General features: G+C 37.3%; 1 protein-coding gene across 4 annotated transcripts in view; it reads left to right on the top strand.

Moving 5' to 3' along the window:
- MAGI3 (membrane associated guanylate kinase, WW and PDZ domain containing 3) overlaps positions 1 to 22258 on the top strand; it is a 286949-nt gene that overhangs the window by 237428 nt on the left and 27263 nt on the right. For 3 of the 4 annotated variants that reach the window (XM_024231941.3, XM_024231944.3, XM_054554015.2), the window contains exons 10-15: positions 5808 to 6413; positions 7643 to 7674; positions 10385 to 10541; positions 13143 to 13234; positions 14912 to 15104; positions 17726 to 17914. In XM_024231941.3, the coding sequence (XP_024087709.2) occupies positions 5808 to 6413; positions 7643 to 7674; positions 10385 to 10541; positions 13143 to 13234; positions 14912 to 15104; positions 17726 to 17914 (1269 nt within the window). The remainder of the gene's footprint in view (positions 1 to 5807; positions 6414 to 7642; positions 7675 to 10384; positions 10542 to 13142; positions 13235 to 14911; positions 15105 to 17725; positions 17915 to 22258) is intronic. The other variant, XM_054554014.2, reaches the window with a different exon arrangement.

Genomic DNA, 22258 nt, shown 5'->3' with positions numbered 1-22258 from the left:
TGCTGAGCCTCTTGGAACTGGGGGTTGGGGGACATAAACATCCCTGTGGCCACCACCACTGGGACTGCGCTGGGTGAGACATGAAACCAGCACAGCACTGGATCTTGCCCACAGCCAGCTGTAACCACTACCTGGCTGCCACTTAAATTAACTCAAGGCCCTGGAGCCCTATGATCAGCAGGTGGCAAAGTGAGCTAGGTTCGTGTCCCACTCTTCAGGATGGTGAGTTTCCCCAAGCTGCGGGTGGATTCAGAGATATTGTCTGGGAGCCAGGGATTGAAGTCAAAAACCTTAGAAATTTACCTGGTATTCTATTCTACTCTGGCTAAGCTGGCATCCAAACCACAAGACAGACAGAATTCTTCCCATTCTTCACCTTCCACAGACAGAGGAACCTCTCCCTGTGGCCACCAACACTGGCCCATGTGGGTGTGTGGGGGTGTTGCCAGGCCACCACTAATGCTCACCTAAAGCACAAGGGCTCTTCAGTCAGCTTGTGATGAATGCTGTCAGGCCTGGGACTCACCCTTCAGGACAGTGGGCTCTCCTCTGATCCAGGCCAGGTCCAGAAATGCTGACCAAGAGCCTAGGCCTGGACTCAGGGACCCCAAGAGCCTGCTTGGTGCTCTACCCTACTGTGGCTGAGCTGGTACCTAAGCTGCAAGACACAGTCACCTTTACCTTTCCCCCTACTTTTCTCAAGCAGCAGTCTTTCACAATAGTTACCACAGCAGGGAATGTGCTGGGTCACGCCTAAAGCCAGCATGTCTCAGAGCCCAGTATCCGCGGTGTATTTATTACCTGGGTATTGCTATTGGTTATTCAGGGCCCAGGGGCTCTTGAGCAGGCAGGTGATGAAACCTGCCAGGTCTCTGCTGTGACAGGGCAGCACTGAGTTCAATGAAAAGTCCGTCAGCCACTGTGCTCTCCTTCTCACAAGCACGTAGATTTCTCCATACCAGGTGGCTGCTGCCAGGAGCTAAGGGAGAGGTGGCATAAGCACTCCCTTAGCTGCCCTGGCTGGTGTCTCATAGGTTGCAGTCAGGTGTCTCTGATCCCAGCTCAGCACTAGGACTTGTCTAGGAATTGCAGTCCTTGTGGCCTAGACTGCCCCTCATTTCACTCAGGGCCCCAGAGCACTCCAGCCCCTAGTGGTGAGGCTTGCTGGAACTCAGTCTCCAACCACTGGGATGGGCAATTCCCCTATGGCTAGGGTCGACTCAAATGCTCCCTTTGTTGGCATATATCAGCTGAGTACAGCCTGGTTCTGCTTTCCCTTGTGACAGGGGAGCACTGAGTTCAATGCAAATCCTGACAATCTCTGTGCTCACCCTCTCCCAAGCATGCAAATTCTCACCACCACTGCAAGGAGGATGGGGGAGGGGTAGCACTGGCAATTCCAGACTGCTTTTCCTATCTTCTTCAGTGTCTCTTTCAGTGATATGAAGTCCAAACCAGGCACTATGATTGCTCATCTGCTTTTTGTCTCTTGTAACGGTACTTTTAGTGTGTAGTTAGTTGTTAAAATTTGGTGTTTCTGCGGGGGTAGGCGGATGAGTAGTGTAGGCTTCTATCTCGCCACTTTGCTCTGCCCTCCGTCACCATCTATCCTCTAAACTAAATGCATATTATCTTTGATGGTGGGCCATTTTACAAACAGGTGAAAACTGTTGGAGAAAACATTAAATTTATTAATATTTTGAAATATTTTATAGAACTTTGAGATAATCCTTTTGCTGTATAAAACTAAAGATTTATTAATCATCTCAGAAAACTATTTGTTTGATTTTCTTGAATTATAAAGGATACTTTTGGAGCAAACATTTACCTATAATCTTATTTGAAAAAAGGTCCTGTGTGGTGTTTATCATGGTATCAAATTGTTAAATCTTGCCGTTTTTCCCAAGTTTGTTTGCTTCTTTAATCTTACTGGTTATTAAATTGAACTCCTACGTTAAGAATTGTAGACATAACATTACCATTTTTTTTTCTTTTTATTATTATTTTTATTATTATTATTATTATTATTATTATTATACTTTAGGCTCTATGGTACATGTGCGCAATAACATTACCATTTTTACAAAGTAGTGTAAACTTGTCTTTTCTATAGTTTCCTAAAGGCTTTACTTAGTAATTGCTGGATATTTTAATATGGCTGGCAGTGTTTGTGGTTCAGGAACTCGGGGAAGGTTGAAGACTAGTTTCTGATTGCAGGGGGAAGTTTAAGCATTGTTTTCCAGAAAGATTTTAGTATTAATACTGAGGTTGCATTTTGCAGTGTTTGCTAGACTTTTCTAATCCTCTGTTATTTCACATACCATGAAAATATGGACCAACATTCGGATGGTTGAATTGTCATAGTATTTTTTGATCTCTCATATTATGCTTTCCCATTGAGGTAACAAAAACTTAAAACAAGAAAACTTAAAATAGTCAAAAGTTATACTTGTAAAGAAAATTATTTTTTTCTACTTTATTACTTTATAAAGTTAACAAACTTTAGAGATTAAAATTAATAGTAAGGTTGTTTTGTTTTCAGTTTTGACCTTTTCAACATTTTATCCATGAAACACATGTCTTAGCTATTGTGTATGCTGTCAGGATTTCAAAATGTAGTTTCATATTTGCCTAATATGCTTATCTAATTTGCATGGCAATATAATATTTCCATGAAAATTCTGGGATCTTTAATACCAGATTGAGTTTTTTAAAAGCCATCAGAACAAATTAAAGCACCTTTGTTTGGCAATAACCTTTTAAATAATCATATTCAAATAAAAGCTAATTGATGAGACAACAGGGGCCAAATTTTAAGTCAAGGCTGTATTAAAAAATACCCAACTGATGACCGTCAACTGGTAATGATTCTACAACCAAAATAGTCTTACTAATGTCAAATCAGGAAAGCAAAACCAACTTTTAGAGGGATTTATTAAGCTGACTTTTCAGTGTCTTCAATAATGCATTGTTTGCTTCTGTTGAATTTTTTGTTGCTTGTTTCACCTTTTGAAATCTGATTTATACATCAAATTCAAAATTGATGCAAAAAGAAGGATACTATAAGAAAATACATTCATAAATTAACATCATTCTAATCGTCAGTTCAATATTTCTCAAACTAGAATGAATTTTTAAAGTACATTGTTAGCCATGGCTTTTTTTTTTGTTTAGTTTTTTTTTTTTTTTTTTTTGAGACCAAGTCTCACTCTTGTCATCCAGGCTGGAGTGCGATGGCAGAATCTTGGCTCATTGCAACCTCTGCCTCCTGCATTCAAGTGATTCTCCTGCCTCAGCTTCCCAAGTAGCTGGGATTACAGGCGCATGCCACCACGCCTGGCTAATTTTTTTTTTTTTTTTTTTTGAGATGGAGTTTTACTCTTGTTGCCCAGGCTAGAGTGCAGTGGTGTGATCTTGGCTTACTGCAACCTCTGCCTCCCAGGTTCAAGCAATTCTCCTGCCTCAGCCTCCTGAGTAGCTGGGATTATAGCGCGTACCACCACACGCAGCAAATTTTTTGTATTTTTAGTGGAGACAGGGTTTCATCATGTTGGCCAGGCTGGTCTTGAACTCCTGACCTCAGGTGATCCACCTGCCTCGGCCTCCCAAAGTGCGGGGATTACAGGCATGAGCCACTGCGTCTGGCCTAATTTTTTTATATTTTAGTAGAGATGGGGTTTTGCCATGTTAGCCAGGCTGGTGTTGAATTCCTGACCTCAGGTGATCCACTCGCTTTGGCCTCCCAAAGTGCTGGGATTACAGGCGTGAGCCACTGCGCCTGGCCTGAGCCACCACGCCCAGCCAATGGCTTCTTAAACTCAAGAAATAAGGTGGTATTTAAAGATAGACTGATCCCATCAAAAAGTGGACAAAGGATATGAACAGATACTTCTCAAAAAAAGACATTTGTGCAGCTAACAAACATACGAAAAAAAGCTCAACATCACTGATTATTAAAGAAATGCAAATCGAAACCACAGTGAGATATAATCTCACACCAGTTAGAATGGTGATTATTAAAAAGTCAAGAAACAATAGATGCTGGCAAGGCTGTGGAGAAACAGGAATGCTTTTACACTATTGGTGGGAGTGTAAATTAGTTCAATTAATGTGGCAGACAGTGTAGCAATTCCTTAAGGATCTAGAACCAGAAATAACCATTTGATCCAGCAATCCCATTACTGGATATATACCCAAAGGAATATAAATCATTCTACTATAAAGACACATGCACACGTATGTTTATTGCAGCACTGTTTACAATAGCAAAGACAGGAACCAACCCAAATGACCATCAATGATAGATTGAATAAGGAAAATGTGATATATATATACACTATGGAATACTATGCAGCCATAAAAAGGAATGAGATCATGTCCTTTGCAGGGACATGGATGAAGCTGGAAGCCATCATCCTCAGTAAACTAACACAGAAACGGAAAACCAAATGCTGCATGTTCTCATAAGTGGGAGTTGAACAATGAGAACACATGGACACAGGGCTGTGAACAACAAACACCAGGGCCAGTCGGGGGTTGGGGGACGAGGAGAGGGAGAGCATTAGGACAAATAACTAATGCATGTGGGGCTTAAAACCTAGATGACGGGTTGATAGGTGCAGCAAACCACCATGGCACATGTATACCTGTGTAACAAATCTACATATTCTGCACTTGTATCCTGGAACTTAAAGTAAAATTTAAATTTATATATATTTATATATATATGATATATATATAATAAAATATATATCATATATATTTTATATGATATATAAAATATATATCATATATAAATATATATCATATATAAATAAATATATATATCATATATAAATATATATCATATATAAATAAATATATATCATATATAAATATATATCATGTATAAATATATAAATATATATCATATGAATATATATATCATATATAAATATATCTCATATATAAATATATCTCATATATAAATATATATCTATATAAATATATATCATATATGAATATATATGGTTATATATAAATATATATATAAATATAGATGGTTATATACATAAATATATATGTATATCGGGGTGGAGGAGGATTTCTGGCTATAGGGGCTATAGGGACTTGACAGGATTCTTGCTGAATGCAGGCTGAGGTGATCAGAAAATCACCTGGAGAATGGTGGGGAATGAGGACTTAGATCATATATCAAGAGTGGGTGATTCTGGCTAAACCAGCTTAGCAGGATTCTTGCTAAAGCTGGGCTCTGGAGGACATGCCAAGGATGAGGCCTACTGAAAAAAGAGCTCAGAGGAAACTGTCTAGAGTTTGGTTAAGGACAGCATCTTTTTCAGTGTATGTATATATACATACATACACACATACATACACATATATAAATAAAATTAATTTATTCAAAAAATATAATACAGTTTGTACAAGTAGTCAGTGGAGTTATTTGCTCCTGTACTAAATACCTACTACAATGTGCCTAGCTTTGCATGGCTACTTAGATATGACTCAGAGGGTATACTAACAATGATAATATAAATTATCAGAGTTTTTTTTTTTAATGATTCACTTGAGCTTGAAGTCAGAATTCTTTGCTACTGAAATAAGTAGGATTTTAGACATTTATACATACTTTTTAGAGAAGAGTTAGAAAAGGGAGAGGGTCTGTGTTAGAAATCTATCTTTTCAGCAGTTAATAGAGGTTTCCAAAATTCAAATTTAGTTGCTAAATTGTAATTATTTTGCCCCGCTAGCAGAAAATTAACTTATTTGTTGATTTTAATATTTTTAACATGATTATGTTTTTCCAGGTGATGTTATTGTAGACATCAATGGCAACTGTGTCCTCGGTCACACTCATGCAGATGTTGTCCAGATGTTTCAATTGGTACCTGTCAATCAGTATGTAAACCTCACTTTATGTCGTGGTTATCCACTTCCTGATGACAGTGAAGATCCTGTTGTGGACATTGTTGCTGCTACCCCTGTCATCAATGGACAGTCATTAACCAAGGGAGAGACTTGCATGAATCCTCAGGATTTTAAGCCAGGAGCAATGGTTCTGGAGCAGAATGGAAAATCGGGACACACTTTGACTGGTGATGGCCTCAATGGACCATCAGATACAAGTGAGCAGAGAGTATCCATGGCATCATCAGGCAGCTCCCAGCCTGAACTAGTGACTATCCCTTTGATTAAGGGCCCTAAAGGGTTTGGGTTTGCAATTGCTGACAGCCCTACTGGACAGAAGGTGAAAATGATACTGGATAGTCAGTGGTGTCAAGGCCTTCAGAAAGGAGATATAATTAAGGAAATTTACCATCAAAGTGTGCAGAATTTAACACATCTCCAAGTGGTAGAGGTGCTAAAGCAGTTTCCAGTAGGTGCTGATGTACCATTGCTTATCTTAAGAGGAGGTAAGTAAAAGCACAACATAGAAAAAGTTTCAGTGTTCAAGCATTTTTATCTACTGATTGTCTTTCCTTACAGTTTAGAATGTGTTTTCCCAGCAGACTTAACTAGTAATTAGTGTGCATTTTCCTTAAGGTTCTGTCTGATTGTTTCCATAAGCAGTATCTTTTTCAGCAGTTTCTAAAAAGTTATTAGTGATTTCATTAATGTCCATTATGGATTTATTTCCTTCTGTATTCTTTTGAAAATCTAATTCATGGCTTTAATGATTAGGGAGAGTCACAGCATTGTGATACTTCAAATGAAATACATCCTCTTAATTTCATTTCTATGTTGGTGACAGTAATAGAAATTGACTCTTTCAACCAATGGTGCGTCATCTGGACCTCTGTAATGCACCAAAGATGTTTTGAAAGAGCTAGCATCTCTGTGGATAAGTAAAATGTTGGATGATGTGTTAATCTGTTCTGCAGAGGCAATCATGATAGCATGTGCTCATAAAGTTTTTATCTTAAGCTCTAGTATCTGCCTGTAAATGTTAATTAAACCGCACAGTGCTTATGTGAGAGAAATATAATTTTTACTTTCCAAGGTCATCAGCTGACATGAACTCCTCCCAGACATTTACAAATTCAGTTCCAAGGAATAATCACAAAGTTTAATTTTAATATGCTTTCTTAAATTCCTACTTATAAGTGACTAGTATCTTAAAGAATAAAATGTAGCCACTTACTCTTTTATCTCTCTGGATTTTACTTTTCACTATGGAGGCAAATGAGCACTTTAGCTTCTTTGGGAGTTTTTTCTTATTCTCGTTTCTTTGACTCGTATGGGTTTCTTCTCTGAGTGATGGTGGAATGTGCTCCGAGTAAGGTAGAAATCTCTTTGTGAGTGCTTGAGAGTAATCCAGGGCTTCAACAAGTATAACAAAGACACCAAAGTTCAATGTCACACAGGTTTGATGTCAGTTTCCTGCCTTGCCACTTACTGGTTCTTTGGTATAGGAAAGAATCTTAGTTTACCTTCTCTGTAAGATGGTCATAACATTTGTGCCTTCAGATTGTTATAAAAATGAAATGAGATGATATATGTATAACGCCTGGTACATAGGAGGTTAGACACAGAATTTACTAGCCTACTAAAAGTTGAAGCTAGTTTTATCATAAACATTAGCTGTATTTGTGATCTGGGAATGCATCCTCTGGTTTTAAACTTTGGCTCATTTTTTTTTAAGGTCCTCCTTCACCAACCAAAACTGCCAAAATGGTGAGTATACACTGGTCCTCAAATCTTTTCCCCAACACACTGAGAGAGATGCCACATTCCCCTCTGTAAGAGGAGCTCACTGTGGTGATGATTATTGACTGGGAGAAGTTAGGAGACATGCTGCCCTTGGCTTGTATTTATTAGAAACTAGGGAAGCATTTGAAAAAGCCCCCTAATGAGGAGATGTGCTCCACTGGTTAAGTATTGCAACTGGAGGACTACCAAAGGCCTATTGTACCAATAATCCTGTTCTCTAAGTTATAAAATGTGAACACATTAAAGAACCAACCTAGAGGTCTTTTTACTTTTGTATTTCAGAGAAACAAGGTAGGAAGGACCTAAATGTTAAGACAGATGATAAACTATTACATCGTCTTGCCCCTGCCTGAAGAGAAGACGTACTAGTTCACATAATTTTGTGGGGACTATAAATATGCATGCACCTTTAGATAATCTTCTTACTTTTAAGACTAAATTAGGCTTCTTTTTTTTATTATTTATTTTTTATTTATTTATTTATTTTTTGAGACGGAGTCTTGCTGTGTCACCCAGGCTGGAGTGCAGTGGCACTATCTCGGCTCACTGCAACCTCTGCCTCCTGGGTTCAAGCGATTCTCCTGCCTCAGCCTCCCAAGTAGGTGGGACTACAGGTGGACACCACCACACCCAGCTAATTTTTTGTATTTTTAGTAGAGACAGGGTTTCACCATGTTGGCTAGGATGGTCTCAATCTCTTGACCTCATGATCTGCCCGCCTCGGCCTCCCAAAGTGCTGGGATTACAGGCGTGAACCACCACGTCTGGCTGACTAAACAAGACTTTCTAGAGTAATTGTGGCCTTCTATGCTAAATTTGCTTGTTGTCAAAGTGAAAGACCTGAAACAGTGTCTTCTTTGGCATTCTTCTAAATAATCACGTAGCCTGTTTAAGGACCTGTGCAGAGAATAAGAACTTTAAAAAGGAGTGCATCAAATACTGCTATTGTGGAAGAAACTCTACAAGGTGCACATTTGTAGCTATTTAAATATCCACAATGTTTTGGATATAAAGACAATTTTATTTAAAATTCTAATTTAGTTCTAGTTTGCTGATTTGGAGTCTTTTATCTCAAAATCGAAAGATGGCCTTCCATAACCATAAACTATAGACGGTTATATTAAATGAATTAGTTCTTTCTAACCCACCAAGTAGGAATCCTCTGCAAATTTGCTGTTTTATGGATTAAAAAGAATCACTCAGCTTCTGGCCTTTTTTTTTTTTTTTTTGAGACAGAGTCTCACTCCATCACCCAGGCTGGAATGCAGTGGTGTGATTTTGGCTCACTGCAGCCTCTGCCACCTAGGTTCAAGCAATTCTTGTGCCTTAGCCTCCCAGTAGCTGGAATTACAGGTGCACGCCACCACACGCAGCTAATTTTTATATTTTTGGTAGAGATGGAGTTTCACTACATTGGCTAGGCTGGTCTCAAATTCCTGACCTCAGGTGATCTGCCACCCTTGGCCTCCCAAAGTGCTGGGATTACAGGCATGAGTCACTGTGCCTGGCCAGCTTCTGCCCTTTTCATTGACTGCTTATACTACTTGGGTCCAGTGTGAACAGAAATTGTTTTTGTCCATTCAGTTCAAATTGCACTGTATTCTACATTTCTCTGGTTCCTCTAGTAATCATTTTTAACTCCTGTGCCACCATATCTATTTCTTAATGGATGCCACTGCAGCCGCAGTGGCCCTAATGCTTTATAATTGATGGAAGGGTCTGATGAACTTTAACCGCCTCTGACAGAATGCTAAGATGTGGGGGGAAGGGTAGGAGACTACTGTTAGCTTCTCTGGCTTCTCATTGGGTCTGGGTGATTGAAGGGTCCCCTCTAGCACAACACTTTGTAGTGGCTGACCCCGATTACTCCCTGACAAATTGGTGCCCCTGCATTCTTAATGTCATTGTTAATGATCACAAACATCCATAATCTCCCTCTCCTAATAATAATCCAGGAAAACAAGCTGGTCTCAAAACCATATTTCTTAGGCCATTTATTGGATTTCATTGTTAACATTTTATTAAATAAGTCATTTTGCTTGGCTGTTATCTTGGGAAAGTTCTATCTGAATAGGAAAAATATCAAAATATGCTGCTATGCTTTGCCTTATCTAATTGTCTTGCATGGTACATTTTCTCTTAATATATGTGAATTGGCCAGGCAGGGTTTTCACAGTGCCATCTTTATAACCTAAATTAGAGTTAACTTCTCCTGTTTTCTTAGAAAGAGTATTATCTTAAACATCTTCCTTAGAAATTAAACTCAGTGAATGGGAGGTGGGCTGTGCCAAGAATTTTATGAAGATATTCTCTGAATCTCCCTCTCACTTTACTTAGAAGTGCTGCCTTGTGTTGTATTTCTATTTATCTTCATCTCAAAGTCAATTTGTGTCTTGGTGGTGGAGAAAAGGGCAAAATTGTTTAAACATAGGACTAACTAAGGCTCTTCAGTTGCTATTACTATAAACTTTTTTCTAATTTAAGTTAAATATGTTTCAACCAAATACACATTGCTATGAAAATGAATTCCTGTAACTGTAAATCTGCTGTGTCTTTGATTCTGCCACCTATACAACTATAATCAGTTGACATATCCATTTCAGATATCAGTTTTATGAATTAATCAACCATCTGATTTTTTAAAAATACTAAGTAAGGCTCTTTTCCATTTCAGAAAACAGATAAAAAGGAAAATTCAGGAAGTTTGGAGGCCATAAATGAACCTATTCCCCAGCCTATGCCTTTTCCACCCAGCATTATCAGGTCAGGATCCCCGAAATTGGATCCTTCTGAGGTCTACCTGAAATCTAAGACTTTATATGAAGATAAACGTAAGTAGTTGTGGAATATTTCAGGAGAGCGTATAACAAGATAAATTTGGATTTATTTTAGACTAGGACCTTCCCATCTTTCAGAAGCATATTGAAAAGTTATTCCTTCATTACCATTTTAATAGAACTCTGGACTTCTTCCATGTATATTTAACATTCACACATTCATTTTTTTCAAAATCATGTTTTATGTGCTAGTTATCTACCAGATGCCATACTAGGTAACCAGAATACAGAGATAAATAGGTTACATAGGACCTGCACCCAAAAATATTATTAGAACTAAATGGAAAAAGACAAATATGTAATCAAATAGTACACAAATAAGTACACATACAAGTAACAGGTACAGTGATAGAAAGATGAAATGGATAAATTGGGATCCAAAGAAGGAATATTCAGTTTTATCAGCGTGGGCAGTAGGAAGTGTCAGGAAAAGCTTCATACTAGAAGCAAAGCTTTAACTAAGTCATCAGGGATGAAAAAGTGTCTATGAGGAAGATAAAAGGGAAAGATAGAAGGAATAGCACATGCACACTGGCCTTGCATGACTTGGGTTCTGCAAGTAGTTCACTTTCGCTGGGTGCAATTGGCAAGGAAAGTCACAGAGGAGAGCAGGAACAGATTGAGGAAGGCCAGTGATGCCTTCCAAGGGAGCTGGAGTTGGCCATATAAATAACAGAGAACCACAGAATGCCTTTAACTATAAGGAAGGCATAATTTTGTGTTTTAGAAAAAGGTTTCTCTGGCAGGAGTATGAAGGATGAATCAGAGCTGTATGCAATTTGAGGAAGGGTGTGCAATTTGAAGAAGAAACTAAAGAGTTGACTCCTTAAAGGAGTCCAGCTGAGAGATAAAAAGAGAGACTGCATAAGGCAGAAATTCATGCATGTTCCTACTAATTCACTTACTAATGATAAATCTTTTCCAAAGTAAAATTGCAGATTTAAGTAGGTATAATTTTTTAAAATTTACTTGTTCTTAGAAATAGATGTAAATCTACCTTGGAAAAGATATGTACAAGTGGAATATATGTGTAGTTGACTTAATGCTTATTTAACTAGTTGCAGAAGTACATCTTGATAATCCCAAGCCATATTCAGAAAGATGAAAACCAGTTGTACGCATAGCAAAGCAATAATTTAAATTAGCATAACTATGTAGAATCCCTTTCTTCATACTTTCCATTCATAGCCTGATACATTATTAATACTGGTATAAACTCTGCAGTCCCATCAGGCTTCACCCATAAAATAAGTGAGTTGAACTGATGACTTTTTTTTTTTTTCACGGAGACAGAGTCTTGCTCTGTCACCCGGAGCTGGAGTGCAGTGGCACGATCTCAGCTGACTGCAACCTCTGCCTCCTAGGTTCAAGCAATTCTCCTGCCTCAGCCTCCTGAGTAGCTGGGACTACAGGCGTACGCCACCATGCCTGGCTAAGTTTTGCATTTTTAGTAGAGACGGGGTTTCACCATGTTAGTCAAGCTGGTCTCAAACTCCTGACCTCGTGATCCGCTCACGTCGGCCTCCCAAAGTGGACTCTTTTAATCTCTAAAGTTCTACAATTTTAATAGGAAGTATATATCAAAAGATATTGCTTCTATAGAATATTATCAGGAATTTACTAATCTCACTTTTTATATAGTTCCCTGACATGTTTATTTCTTCTCTCTTTACAGTAAATACTTCTTACCTATAAATAACATTAATATTTTCCCAAAGAAAAAATTTTAGTCGTGAAATAGATTTTTTGACTTAATATTCTTTTTTTTTTTTTTTTGAGATGGAGTCTTGCTCTGTTGCCCAGGCTGGAATGCAGTGGCACGATCTCAGTTCACTGCAACCTCTGCCTCCCAGGTTCAAGCAATCCTCCTGCTTAATATTCTAAGGAATACAACCTACCCTTTGAGGGTAGGACAGTATAGGTTAGGAGATTAGACCCTGGAAATCAACCTGGATTTAAATCTTAGCTTCACCACTTGCTATGTGACAATGGCCAACTTACTTAGACCCTCAGTTTTCCCACCTAGAAAATGGGGCTAATAATAAATGTTAGCTCTTAATTATTTTCCTTTAAAATGCTACCATTTTGCAAAACTAGGCTAGGTAATTAGTACATATGGAATAATTTTCTGAGAGAAAGGTATTAGCTTGAGAGCAGGAACAATGTATTTTACAGGCACTCTGTACAGGAGTGCCTGTACAGATTTAATGTACAGGATTTAATGTCCCTTACCCAAGTGTTAACTTAGGTCATTTGCACCTGTCAAATATCAAACTCAAGTTTGATCATTCTGAATTCAACATTGTTATACTGATTGGACAGCATTAGAAGTTAATGGCAGTGTAATACTGAGTATATGGAAGTGAGAGTAAATGTTTCTAAACAGTCTTAATACAGTTTTGTTTAGAGCTCAAAACAAGGATTTATAGTTGAATTGTGTGTGTGTTACACTCTTGTGCAAATTTTCCATACTAAAAAGTTCTGAGATTATAGTTTATTGAGTTACTCTATAATATCCTACTAAATATTGAACTTCGTTTTGTTTTAATCCTTTTAAAATAAATCATAGTATTTATATTTTCTGATTTTCCTTAGCACCAAACACCAAAGATTTGGATGTTTTTCTTCGAAAACAAGAGTCAGGGTTTGGCTTCAGGGTGCTAGGAGGAGATGGACCTGACCAGTCTGTAAGTGTCACTTCTTTGGAACATGGCTGTTTCCTGTTCAAACGTTTTGAGTGGTGATTTGGTGGATTATGGTGTGTTTTAAGTTTTTTTTTCTCTAACAGTTTCATTAATATGAAGAATAACTGCATTTCTATTAGTATCATAGTCCCTCAGTTATTGTGGTGTAGCTGAGGCTAAAAACTGTGGGTAAAAACTGAATATTTCAGCTGCAAATTAGACAGTGATTAATTATTTACTTCTCTGTGTGAATAACTACATAAAGCTTATTTTAAGTTTATATTTTCCTTTGTCCTCATTAAACAGAGTCTAAGACATTTTCCCTCTCTAAGAAACCTATAATCCTATGTCCTCTTTCCCACTATTACTCTGTCTTCTGGATGCTCCATAAATGGTTGGCATGAGCCTGTGCATATTGTTCACCTCGTCTTATTAATAGGTTGGCATTTTCATGCTCAGTACTTTGCATGTCATTTCATCTGTTACCTTTGAAACTAGAGGAATATAAAATAATTAATATTTTTGTCCAGAGGCATAAGGGTTATATTTGCAAAGCATTTGAAGTCTAGGATTTTGTTTACACATGATTCTCACATAAACTTGTTTTAGAGAACAAATGTAGTGGGTTTTGTTTCTAAGTTTTGCTCTTGGTTTGAATAACAAAGAAGTAATGTGTTCTGTAGCATTTTTAAGAACATATTTGCACTTTATTTTATATAATATCAATATATTATATATCAAAAAATATGATTGGAAGTTAGGTGAAGAACAATAATCTTTAAAAATTACAGGCTTATTTCTGAATAGAACATTTGATTTATATAGTATAAATTTGTTCTAATTGGTCATATTGGTTACAGTTACAACAATCATTGGAGACACATAAAGCTTAAGGCAGGTTGCCCTATGTAGAACAAATACTAGATACTTTAATTGTTCTTGGTGGTATTTGTATTTTTGTTTTATTGCTTCCTATTTTGTTGATACTCATAATGTTCACTTAGACATTTTAAGAATTTGTCTCAAACAACTTAGAAGAAACCTTTCTTTTCTCTTAAATGTCAGATTTTAGCAGCTCTGAAACTAGCCCAAACATTCAGGATTGCCTAATTGTAGGATTCTAATGCTGGTGAGCAAAATGAACCAGATTTGTTCACCTAGATGCAAGTGAAGCTTCAGGCCACTCTGTTCCCATTGAGATTTAGAAACAAGAAATGTCTCTGTGCTGTGTATATTGAACTTGTACTGTTAGTCATATGTGATGGGAGTACCGTTGAGAATGATCCCAGTTGCTGTGAACAGTAGTAGAAAATCTTGCCTGATGACATTGAACAGACTTTTAATAGCTACTCTGCAGATTTATATTTTCTGAGTTTAGTGTTTTGTTTCATTGTAATGATAGGGATAATGGTGGTGCTTTTTGAGTTATCAAACAACTTTGTATTTTCTACTTTCTTTGTACACAGAGGATCTATAAGGGATTACATAATACAATGTGGTTATTTGAAGTGCTGTTTTGGAGAATGGGCACTTTCTCAGATAATACCTTTCTAAAATATGACTGTTTTCATAGTTGAACTGCAAAAATCTGTTGGTTTGCACAATGCTAAGTTAGGAATTCCTTAACTCTTCAGTTAAACTTTACACTGTGGACCAAACTATACTTTGTTATCTTATCAGATATATATTGGGGCTATTATTCCCCTGGGAGCAGCTGAGAAAGATGGTCGGCTCCGCGCAGCTGATGAACTAATGTGCATTGATGGAATTCCTGTTAAAGGGAAATCACACAAACAAGTCTTGGACCTCATGACAACTGCTGCTCGAAATGGCCATGTGTTACTAACTGTCAGACGGAAGATCTTCTATGGAGGTATGTGAACTTGTTCCTGCTCTGAAAAGTTAAAAAAGAAACAAAGATACTAGTCTACTTCCTGTGTAGTTTTGCAGGTTATTTTATTACATTCAGTAGTATCTAAGATAACCCATTTGGTGTGATCCAGGGCCTCACTGTGGAAGGCTATGCAAAGACAAAAGGATTCAGAAATAATACTACTATAAAAAAATAAATTTGGGGCTTGTATATTAAGATTATTTTCATATATTGATGCATTTTGCAAATGTATTATAGGTGGGAGTATTGATTTAAATCCGGTTTTGTTTTGTTTTGTTTTGTTGAGTTGAGGTAGAGTCTCACCCTGTCACCCAGGCTAGAGTGCAGTGGTATGAGCTCAGCTCACTGCAACCTCCACCTCCTGGGTTCAAGCGATTCTCCTGCCTCAGCCTCCTGAGTAGCTGGGATTACAGGCACACACCACCACACGGCTAATTTTTGTATTTTTAGTAGAGACGGGGTTTCACCACATTGGCCAGGCTGGTCTCGAACTCTTGACCTCAAGTGATCCACCCGTCTCAGCCTCCCAAAGTGCTGGAATTACAGGCGTGAGCCACTGTGCCCAGCCTAAATTTGTTTTTTTTTTTAAATAACAAATACAAAATTATTTAGTCATACCAAGATATCCCACTAGCTGAATATACAAAGATTTTTGGATCCCAGTGAAATCTGAACTGCTAAAGGAAAGTAGGATGTTTCTACTTGAGAAGTTTTAGTATAATTTAACATTTATTGAGTGCTTACTATGTCCTAGATGCATGGATTATTTTATTTAATCTTCACAACACTATGAGGTCATTATCTAGTTCTATGATTACTCAGAGAAAGGTTGAGAAACAAATAACTGGTAAGAGGTAGGGCCTGGATTAAAACTTGCAGTTTAATTCAGAGGTCAGGGTTTAAACCATAGCATTAGGATATGAATATCTCTTATAGTTTCTCATCAGTAGCTTTATGAATAATTAAATAGGAATTCTTATAAGTGAATTCTTTCCACTTTAAAATTTAAAAAATACAACTCTGTAGCACAAGAAGATAAGCCTTATGAAGGTATGAATTTTTATTTGTTTAGTTATCTGCTGTAAGCTCAGCACCTAAAAGAGTGCCTGTCTGGTACAAAGTGGACATTAATAAATGTTGTTAATTGGATGAATGTTTACATCGCTCTTAAAAATGAGGCACTGTATTTTTTATTACAACATTCAAAGTAAAGGCCTGCCTCCTTTGGTAAATACCAGGCATTTAGAATGCATATAGATTGTAATGCAGTGCTGCCTCAATTTGGTTGTGTTGGAGGCCAAATATAACTACTTACAGTAAAATTGTGATGTTATACAACCTACGCTCTTCCCTGGAAAGAATCATGAAGAAGTTTCATAGTAGTTTGGTATTATTGGAGACATTTTAGCTAATACATTCTAACTATGCATTTTGAAAAAAAAAAAGAAAGAACATATTCTTAAAACCATGTGAATTTTCAGCCAGAAAGAGACCTTATAAATATGGACATGACTGCAGTGTGTTGTGGTTATTATTAACGATGGTTTGTACCAAATTATGGCAAAAAATATGCCCTTTTTAAAAAATCAGTTAGGACTTTGTGTCATTCTCAAGTTCTGATGCCATACTTGAAGAGCAGAAAAAGGTGTAGGTTAATTGGCCATTTATCAGGAATTTCATATGACCCTGTCTATGCCCAGAAGTGTTTGCTGTTCATGTGGACAGCTTGTTATGTGTCCCAGCAAGTTGGGGGGTGGAGGTTGGGGAGGTGGAAGGCTGAGAACTGCTAATGATGAACTCATATCATCACTCAGGAAACTGCAGTTGCAAAACACATCATGTAAGACAAATCCTGTACAGGTAGCAAACTGTTATAATGGGGCAGCATTTCTGCCCTGATGCTTTAACCTCTAAGACAGAAATCAATGAATATCAGTCACTGAACTAAATTATATTTATAATTGATTTTAAAAGGAAATTCATGTGTCATTCTTCATTATGTGTTTCGTTAAAATTATTGGTCCATGTTATAAACCTTGATGGAACTAAAACAGTTTTAGGAAGAATTTTTTTACTATCAAATCTCACAGAAACTTTGAAAAGCTTCCTTTAAAATGAGATCATGAGGTCAGGAGTTTGAGCCCAGCCTGGCCAATACGGTGAAACCCCATCTCTTCTAAAAATACAAAAATTAGCCGGGCATGGTGGTGGGCACCTGTAATCCCAGCTACTCAGGAGGCTGAGGCAGGAGAATGGCGTGAACCTAGGAAGCAGAGGTTGCAGTGAGCCGAGATCGAGCCACTGCACTCCAGCCTAGGTGACAGAGCAAGACGCCATCTCGGGAAAAAAAAATGAAATGAGATAACATGAGATTGTATGTATTTTTCAGTAATCCACTCCGAGTATTTGGGAAGTCAGATGGACTGCTGTTGCCTACATCTGTACTCAGATTATACCTGAAGCTCACATGTGGGGCTGCTTTTCTATTCTTTATGTTATTAGAAACTGAATTTTTCTGTGAGAGGCTTAGCATAAAAACACTTTAGTCACCAGAAATTATGATGTTCCAGAAATATCAAAACTGATCATGTTTATTATAGAAAAACAACCTGAGGACGACAGCTCTCAGGCCTTCATTTCAACACAGAATGGATCTCCCCGCCTGAACCGGACAGAGGTCCCAGCCAGGCCTGCACCCCAGGAGCCCTATGATGTTGTCTTGCAACGAAAAGAAAATGAAGGATTTGGCTTTGTCATCCTCACCTCCAAAAACAAACCACCTCCAGGAGGTAAGGGCTGTTGTATCTTATTGTCTCTCCCTGCAAGTCCAGTTCTGAGGCTCCCACTGGAGTTTATGAAATAATTAGGAACTACGTATAAAATGCCTTAGGTACTTATCTTTTTAAGAATGGTGAATACTTTCCTTATTTTCAAAATTAGGTAATTTGAACCGAACCTTCCAGGCTTCAAGTTTATCTATTATCTCACATTCTATAAAATATTTAATAAGTCTCAGTAGCTCCATTTGCATCAAGGTTATATTGAAGACAGTATGTCATAGATATGGATTTAATGAAAGGTATAATGCTGACTTTTAAGAAAATGGGGACATAGGTTTTGAAAATTAGGATAAATCGTGTATGTAGAAAATAGAGACTAGAAGCAATTGAGAAGAAGCAAAGCAAATTAATAGAAAAATCTTGACCCAAATATGTCGTAGATATTTTATGTTATAATTTAATAATAATTGCCGTAGTCCAGCTATAAATTACCCTTGTTGAATGATAAGAGGCCTACCTTTTATAAATGTTTCATTGAAAGGTAAAAATTTTGTCAACAATTGGAAAATGGATCTAAATATCTTGAACCAAGTTTAACAGAATATTCTAATCCAGAAGATGAATGTATTTATATCAGTTCCATGATCAAAGGAGGAATTACATCTGATATATTCAGGGCTGTTACGATTCAGCAAATGAAATATTTGTCTTGATGTTTCTATAAAATAATAATTTTTAATATAATTATAAAATCCAGTTGAATATGAGAACCAGCTCTAAGTCAAATAATAAAAATCTTTGACCACATGAAAATGTGCCCTTGCCTTTACAAGTCAGTTTGATTATGTTTTGCATAGTGAGATCCTTTTAGACCAAGTGGTTGCTAAAACCTTAGGTTAAAAAAAAGAAAACACTTTTAGGAAAGTGTTGTGAGCCAAATCAATTTGCAAAAATCTTGCTAAAATTAATGGAAGTGTATAAGGGAAAAAGAGTCCATGACATGGATGAGTTATTGCTATAGTATTAGGTCACTGCTCACTGATACTAGTTTCCATTTTCCCAAAGCAGTTGCCATGGAAACACTTGGAACTGGAACTGTCACTGATGCTGTAAGGATGATAATATGGCCTGTGTCAGAAAAATGAAAGGAAAGCAGCTTTTAGGTGGTTTTCATGTTGTATCATTGGAATCAGTATTTCCAAAAACAGATAACCATTTAGGATAATGATATTGTCATTCTTGTAACATACAATAACACCAGACATTCAGATTAACTAAAACAGTGAAAGAGTATTACTCTAGTAGATAGATGCTAACCACTTTCTATATTGAAGATATTCCCTTTCTAGCACTACAGAAATTTGGGGAAAGTCTGGTGTTCACTATAAAACTAAGCTATATAGAGAAATTCAGTAAAATAAGTTTCATTGCTTAAATATGTTTAAGCATATTTTTACATTTGTTTATATTTAACATTTATGTTATATTAAATTTTAATATATGAAGCATTTTTATTTGTATACATTGGAAAATTTTTAAAAATTTAAAAATCTTTAGTTTTATATTTCCTTGTTTCAATCATGTTTTACTATTGTGATGGTTTTACCTATGGAGATACTTCATTCTCTTTAAGATAGTGTCATTAAGTGTTGTGTTTTGTAATCCAACAAACTTGGATTCAAGTCCTGCTTATATCTTTTAATAGCTGTCTGATCTTGGGCAAATTACTTTCCCTCCAAGAGCTCCAGTTTCTTCCATAAAATGAGATGATAGAGACACTCCCTGTCTCACGAATGTGAGGATTAAAGGAGACAGGGTATGTGAAGCCCTTAGCCAAGGCCTTCAGTAAATGTTAGCTGCTGTTGCTTGTTGTAGCTTCTGCTGCCATTGTTATCATCATCATTATTTAGAAAATTGTCACCATCTCTTTTCTTTTAAAAAAAACTTTTAAAAGTTCGTCAATACTTAATAATGAGATAGGAAAGAAAGCCCAATTAAAATGTAAGATTGAGGCAGCAGCTAACGTGTGGCAGGAGATGAGTATTTGCAGCTCATCAATTATCAGGATGAATGGTAAATTAGGCTCAGGTTGTTGATGAATTTTATGTAAAGTACTTGAGATTTTCAGTCATGGTGTAAAACCAGAATTGATAATTTCACTGAAATGCTAGTTAATAATCTCATAAAATGTTGAGGCCTGAGAGTATTCTTGTTAGAATTTTATTTTTCACATATAGACAGAAAAAGGATCCTGGGGAAAGCTCCAGTGAGGAGCTTTCACTCACAGAGACTGAACACTTGCTGCAAACTGTATGACAGAGAAGGTTTCGTTCAGAAAGGAGTTAGCACAGGTGGAAAGGCAGGAAACCTGTCTCAGAATAGATCATTCTTTTCTTTTTTTTTTTTTTTTTTGAGACAGTCTTACTCTGTTGCCCAGGCTGGAGTGGAGTGGCGTGATCTCGGTTCACTGCAACCTCTGCCTCCCAGGTTCAAGTGATTCTCGTGCCTTAGCCTCCCGATTAGCTGGGATTACAGGCATGTGCCAACACACCTGGCTAATTTTTTTGTGTGTTTTTAGTAGAGACGGGGTTTTGCCATGTTGGCCAGGCTGGTCTCGAACTCCCCGACCTCAGGCGATCCACCCACCTTGGCCTCCCAAAGTGCTGGGATTACAGGCGTGAGCCACTGTGCCCGGCCGGATCATTCTTTATGGACCACATCTCAGGTATTTTCTGATGACGTATGTCTCAAGAAGAGTTCTTAGTAGCATCTGTAGTACCAGTTATGGAATTCTGAGTTTCTCTACTGTTGACTTTTTCAAAGATCAGGGATCCAGGTCTAGCATCCTCACAATTTGTCTAAGTGCTGAATGAATGGAGTACTTAGAAAAGGCCTCTATTTAAGATTAAAAAGACTTGGCTAGTTTTTGCTTTACCAGTACTTCAGAGCTTTTAGTGTTATTCCTTCTTATCATGTAGTTTTCAGTTATGGTTGCAAAGGATTTCTTTGAAAAGGGAACATTTCCAGTTACTGTTCTTTGTTTTCATGAAAAGAAATGTTTTAAGAGCACTAAAGTGATCTCAGAATCTGGACAAGCCAGGCTATGAGACAGATTCAGGCCAAAGGTGAATGAAGATGGATAAGTTGGCTTTATGGCAAATGCCTGTAGACTTTATGTATCAACGAAAACAAGGCAGGACTGAAGGCTTTTCCCTAGCCATGTGAACTCTAAGGGGTTGCCTTGAACAGTTTCCCAGTCCGTTTAGAAAATGTTCAGAATACCTTTCTACTGGTCTGTTTGCTATTTTTAACTGTTCTAGTGACACTGCTATAAATACTAAGACAGTAACAATCTGACTGCTTTTACCTTCCCTCACCCAGAAAACCAGCCGTTTAGGAAGTTGTATACCACCATGCGCCAATTCTTTTTACCACATTGCTCACAGGCTGAGAAAGGGGACCACTAAGATTTCAGAGATTAATTCTATTTAATGCTTTCCCAAGTCTGAACAAACTCCTTTTAGTGAGCCAAGGAACTGAATGATTTTCTTCTCAGGGGATCTAGAAAGAACACTATGTTTGAGTAAATCTTTTGTAAGAAGGAGAATAACTGAGATATTGATTTAGAAGGTCACCACAGGGCCACCGTATGACCTGCCATATGTTTCTGGTGTGCCACCTGTTGTAGAATTAGTGAATCAATTCATAATGCCTGATATGACATGGCCCTTTCTGCACTGGCATTTCTCTAATTACGTTGTTTGTAAGGAAAATAGAATAATAAGTGTTTGACATAATTCAGAGCTAAAAGGCACTTCCTTCCAACATTGACTTACTCTATTTTAAGATAAAATCTGCCACTGTGTATTCCTAGAAGAGCCAGGGCACTGTCTTTAGGGAAATAAATCATCATCAAGAATAACTTTTCTACTCCAAATGAAGGTCTATTTAAACGTCCCTTACATACTCCTAGATATGATTCAGAAATACTAGTAAGGAGCAGGTTTTACTATGGAAATTAAACATCATTCACAGTGCCATTCAAAAATATGAATTATCCCTATTCAAATCATTCAGTAGTCAGCAGGAGCCCACATGCCTGATAAGTTTAAAGTTTACTGACCTAGGCTAGGAAATTCTCAGAGAACATAGAAGGAACATTTGTTTCCTAATACAAATGCTGCCTGTTGCATGGTGGAAAATATTTTGTTTGACAAGATTTCCTGAATATCTGAAAACTCATTTCAAGCTATAATAATAGCAGAGTGTCTTAATAGTTAGTCCAGGAAGGCCCTTAGCATTATAAGCTAGAGATAGAGTAGAGCTACACAGAGCATCTTTGCAATTGTATTA

Source organism: Pongo abelii, chromosome 1 (genome assembly GCF_028885655.2).
Source record: "Pongo abelii isolate AG06213 chromosome 1, NHGRI_mPonAbe1-v2.0_pri, whole genome shotgun sequence".
NCBI lineage: Eukaryota > Metazoa > Chordata > Mammalia > Primates > Hominidae > Pongo > Pongo abelii.
Note: the sequence above shows the minus strand (reverse complement) of the source record. Positions and strands in the feature narration are given on the sequence as shown.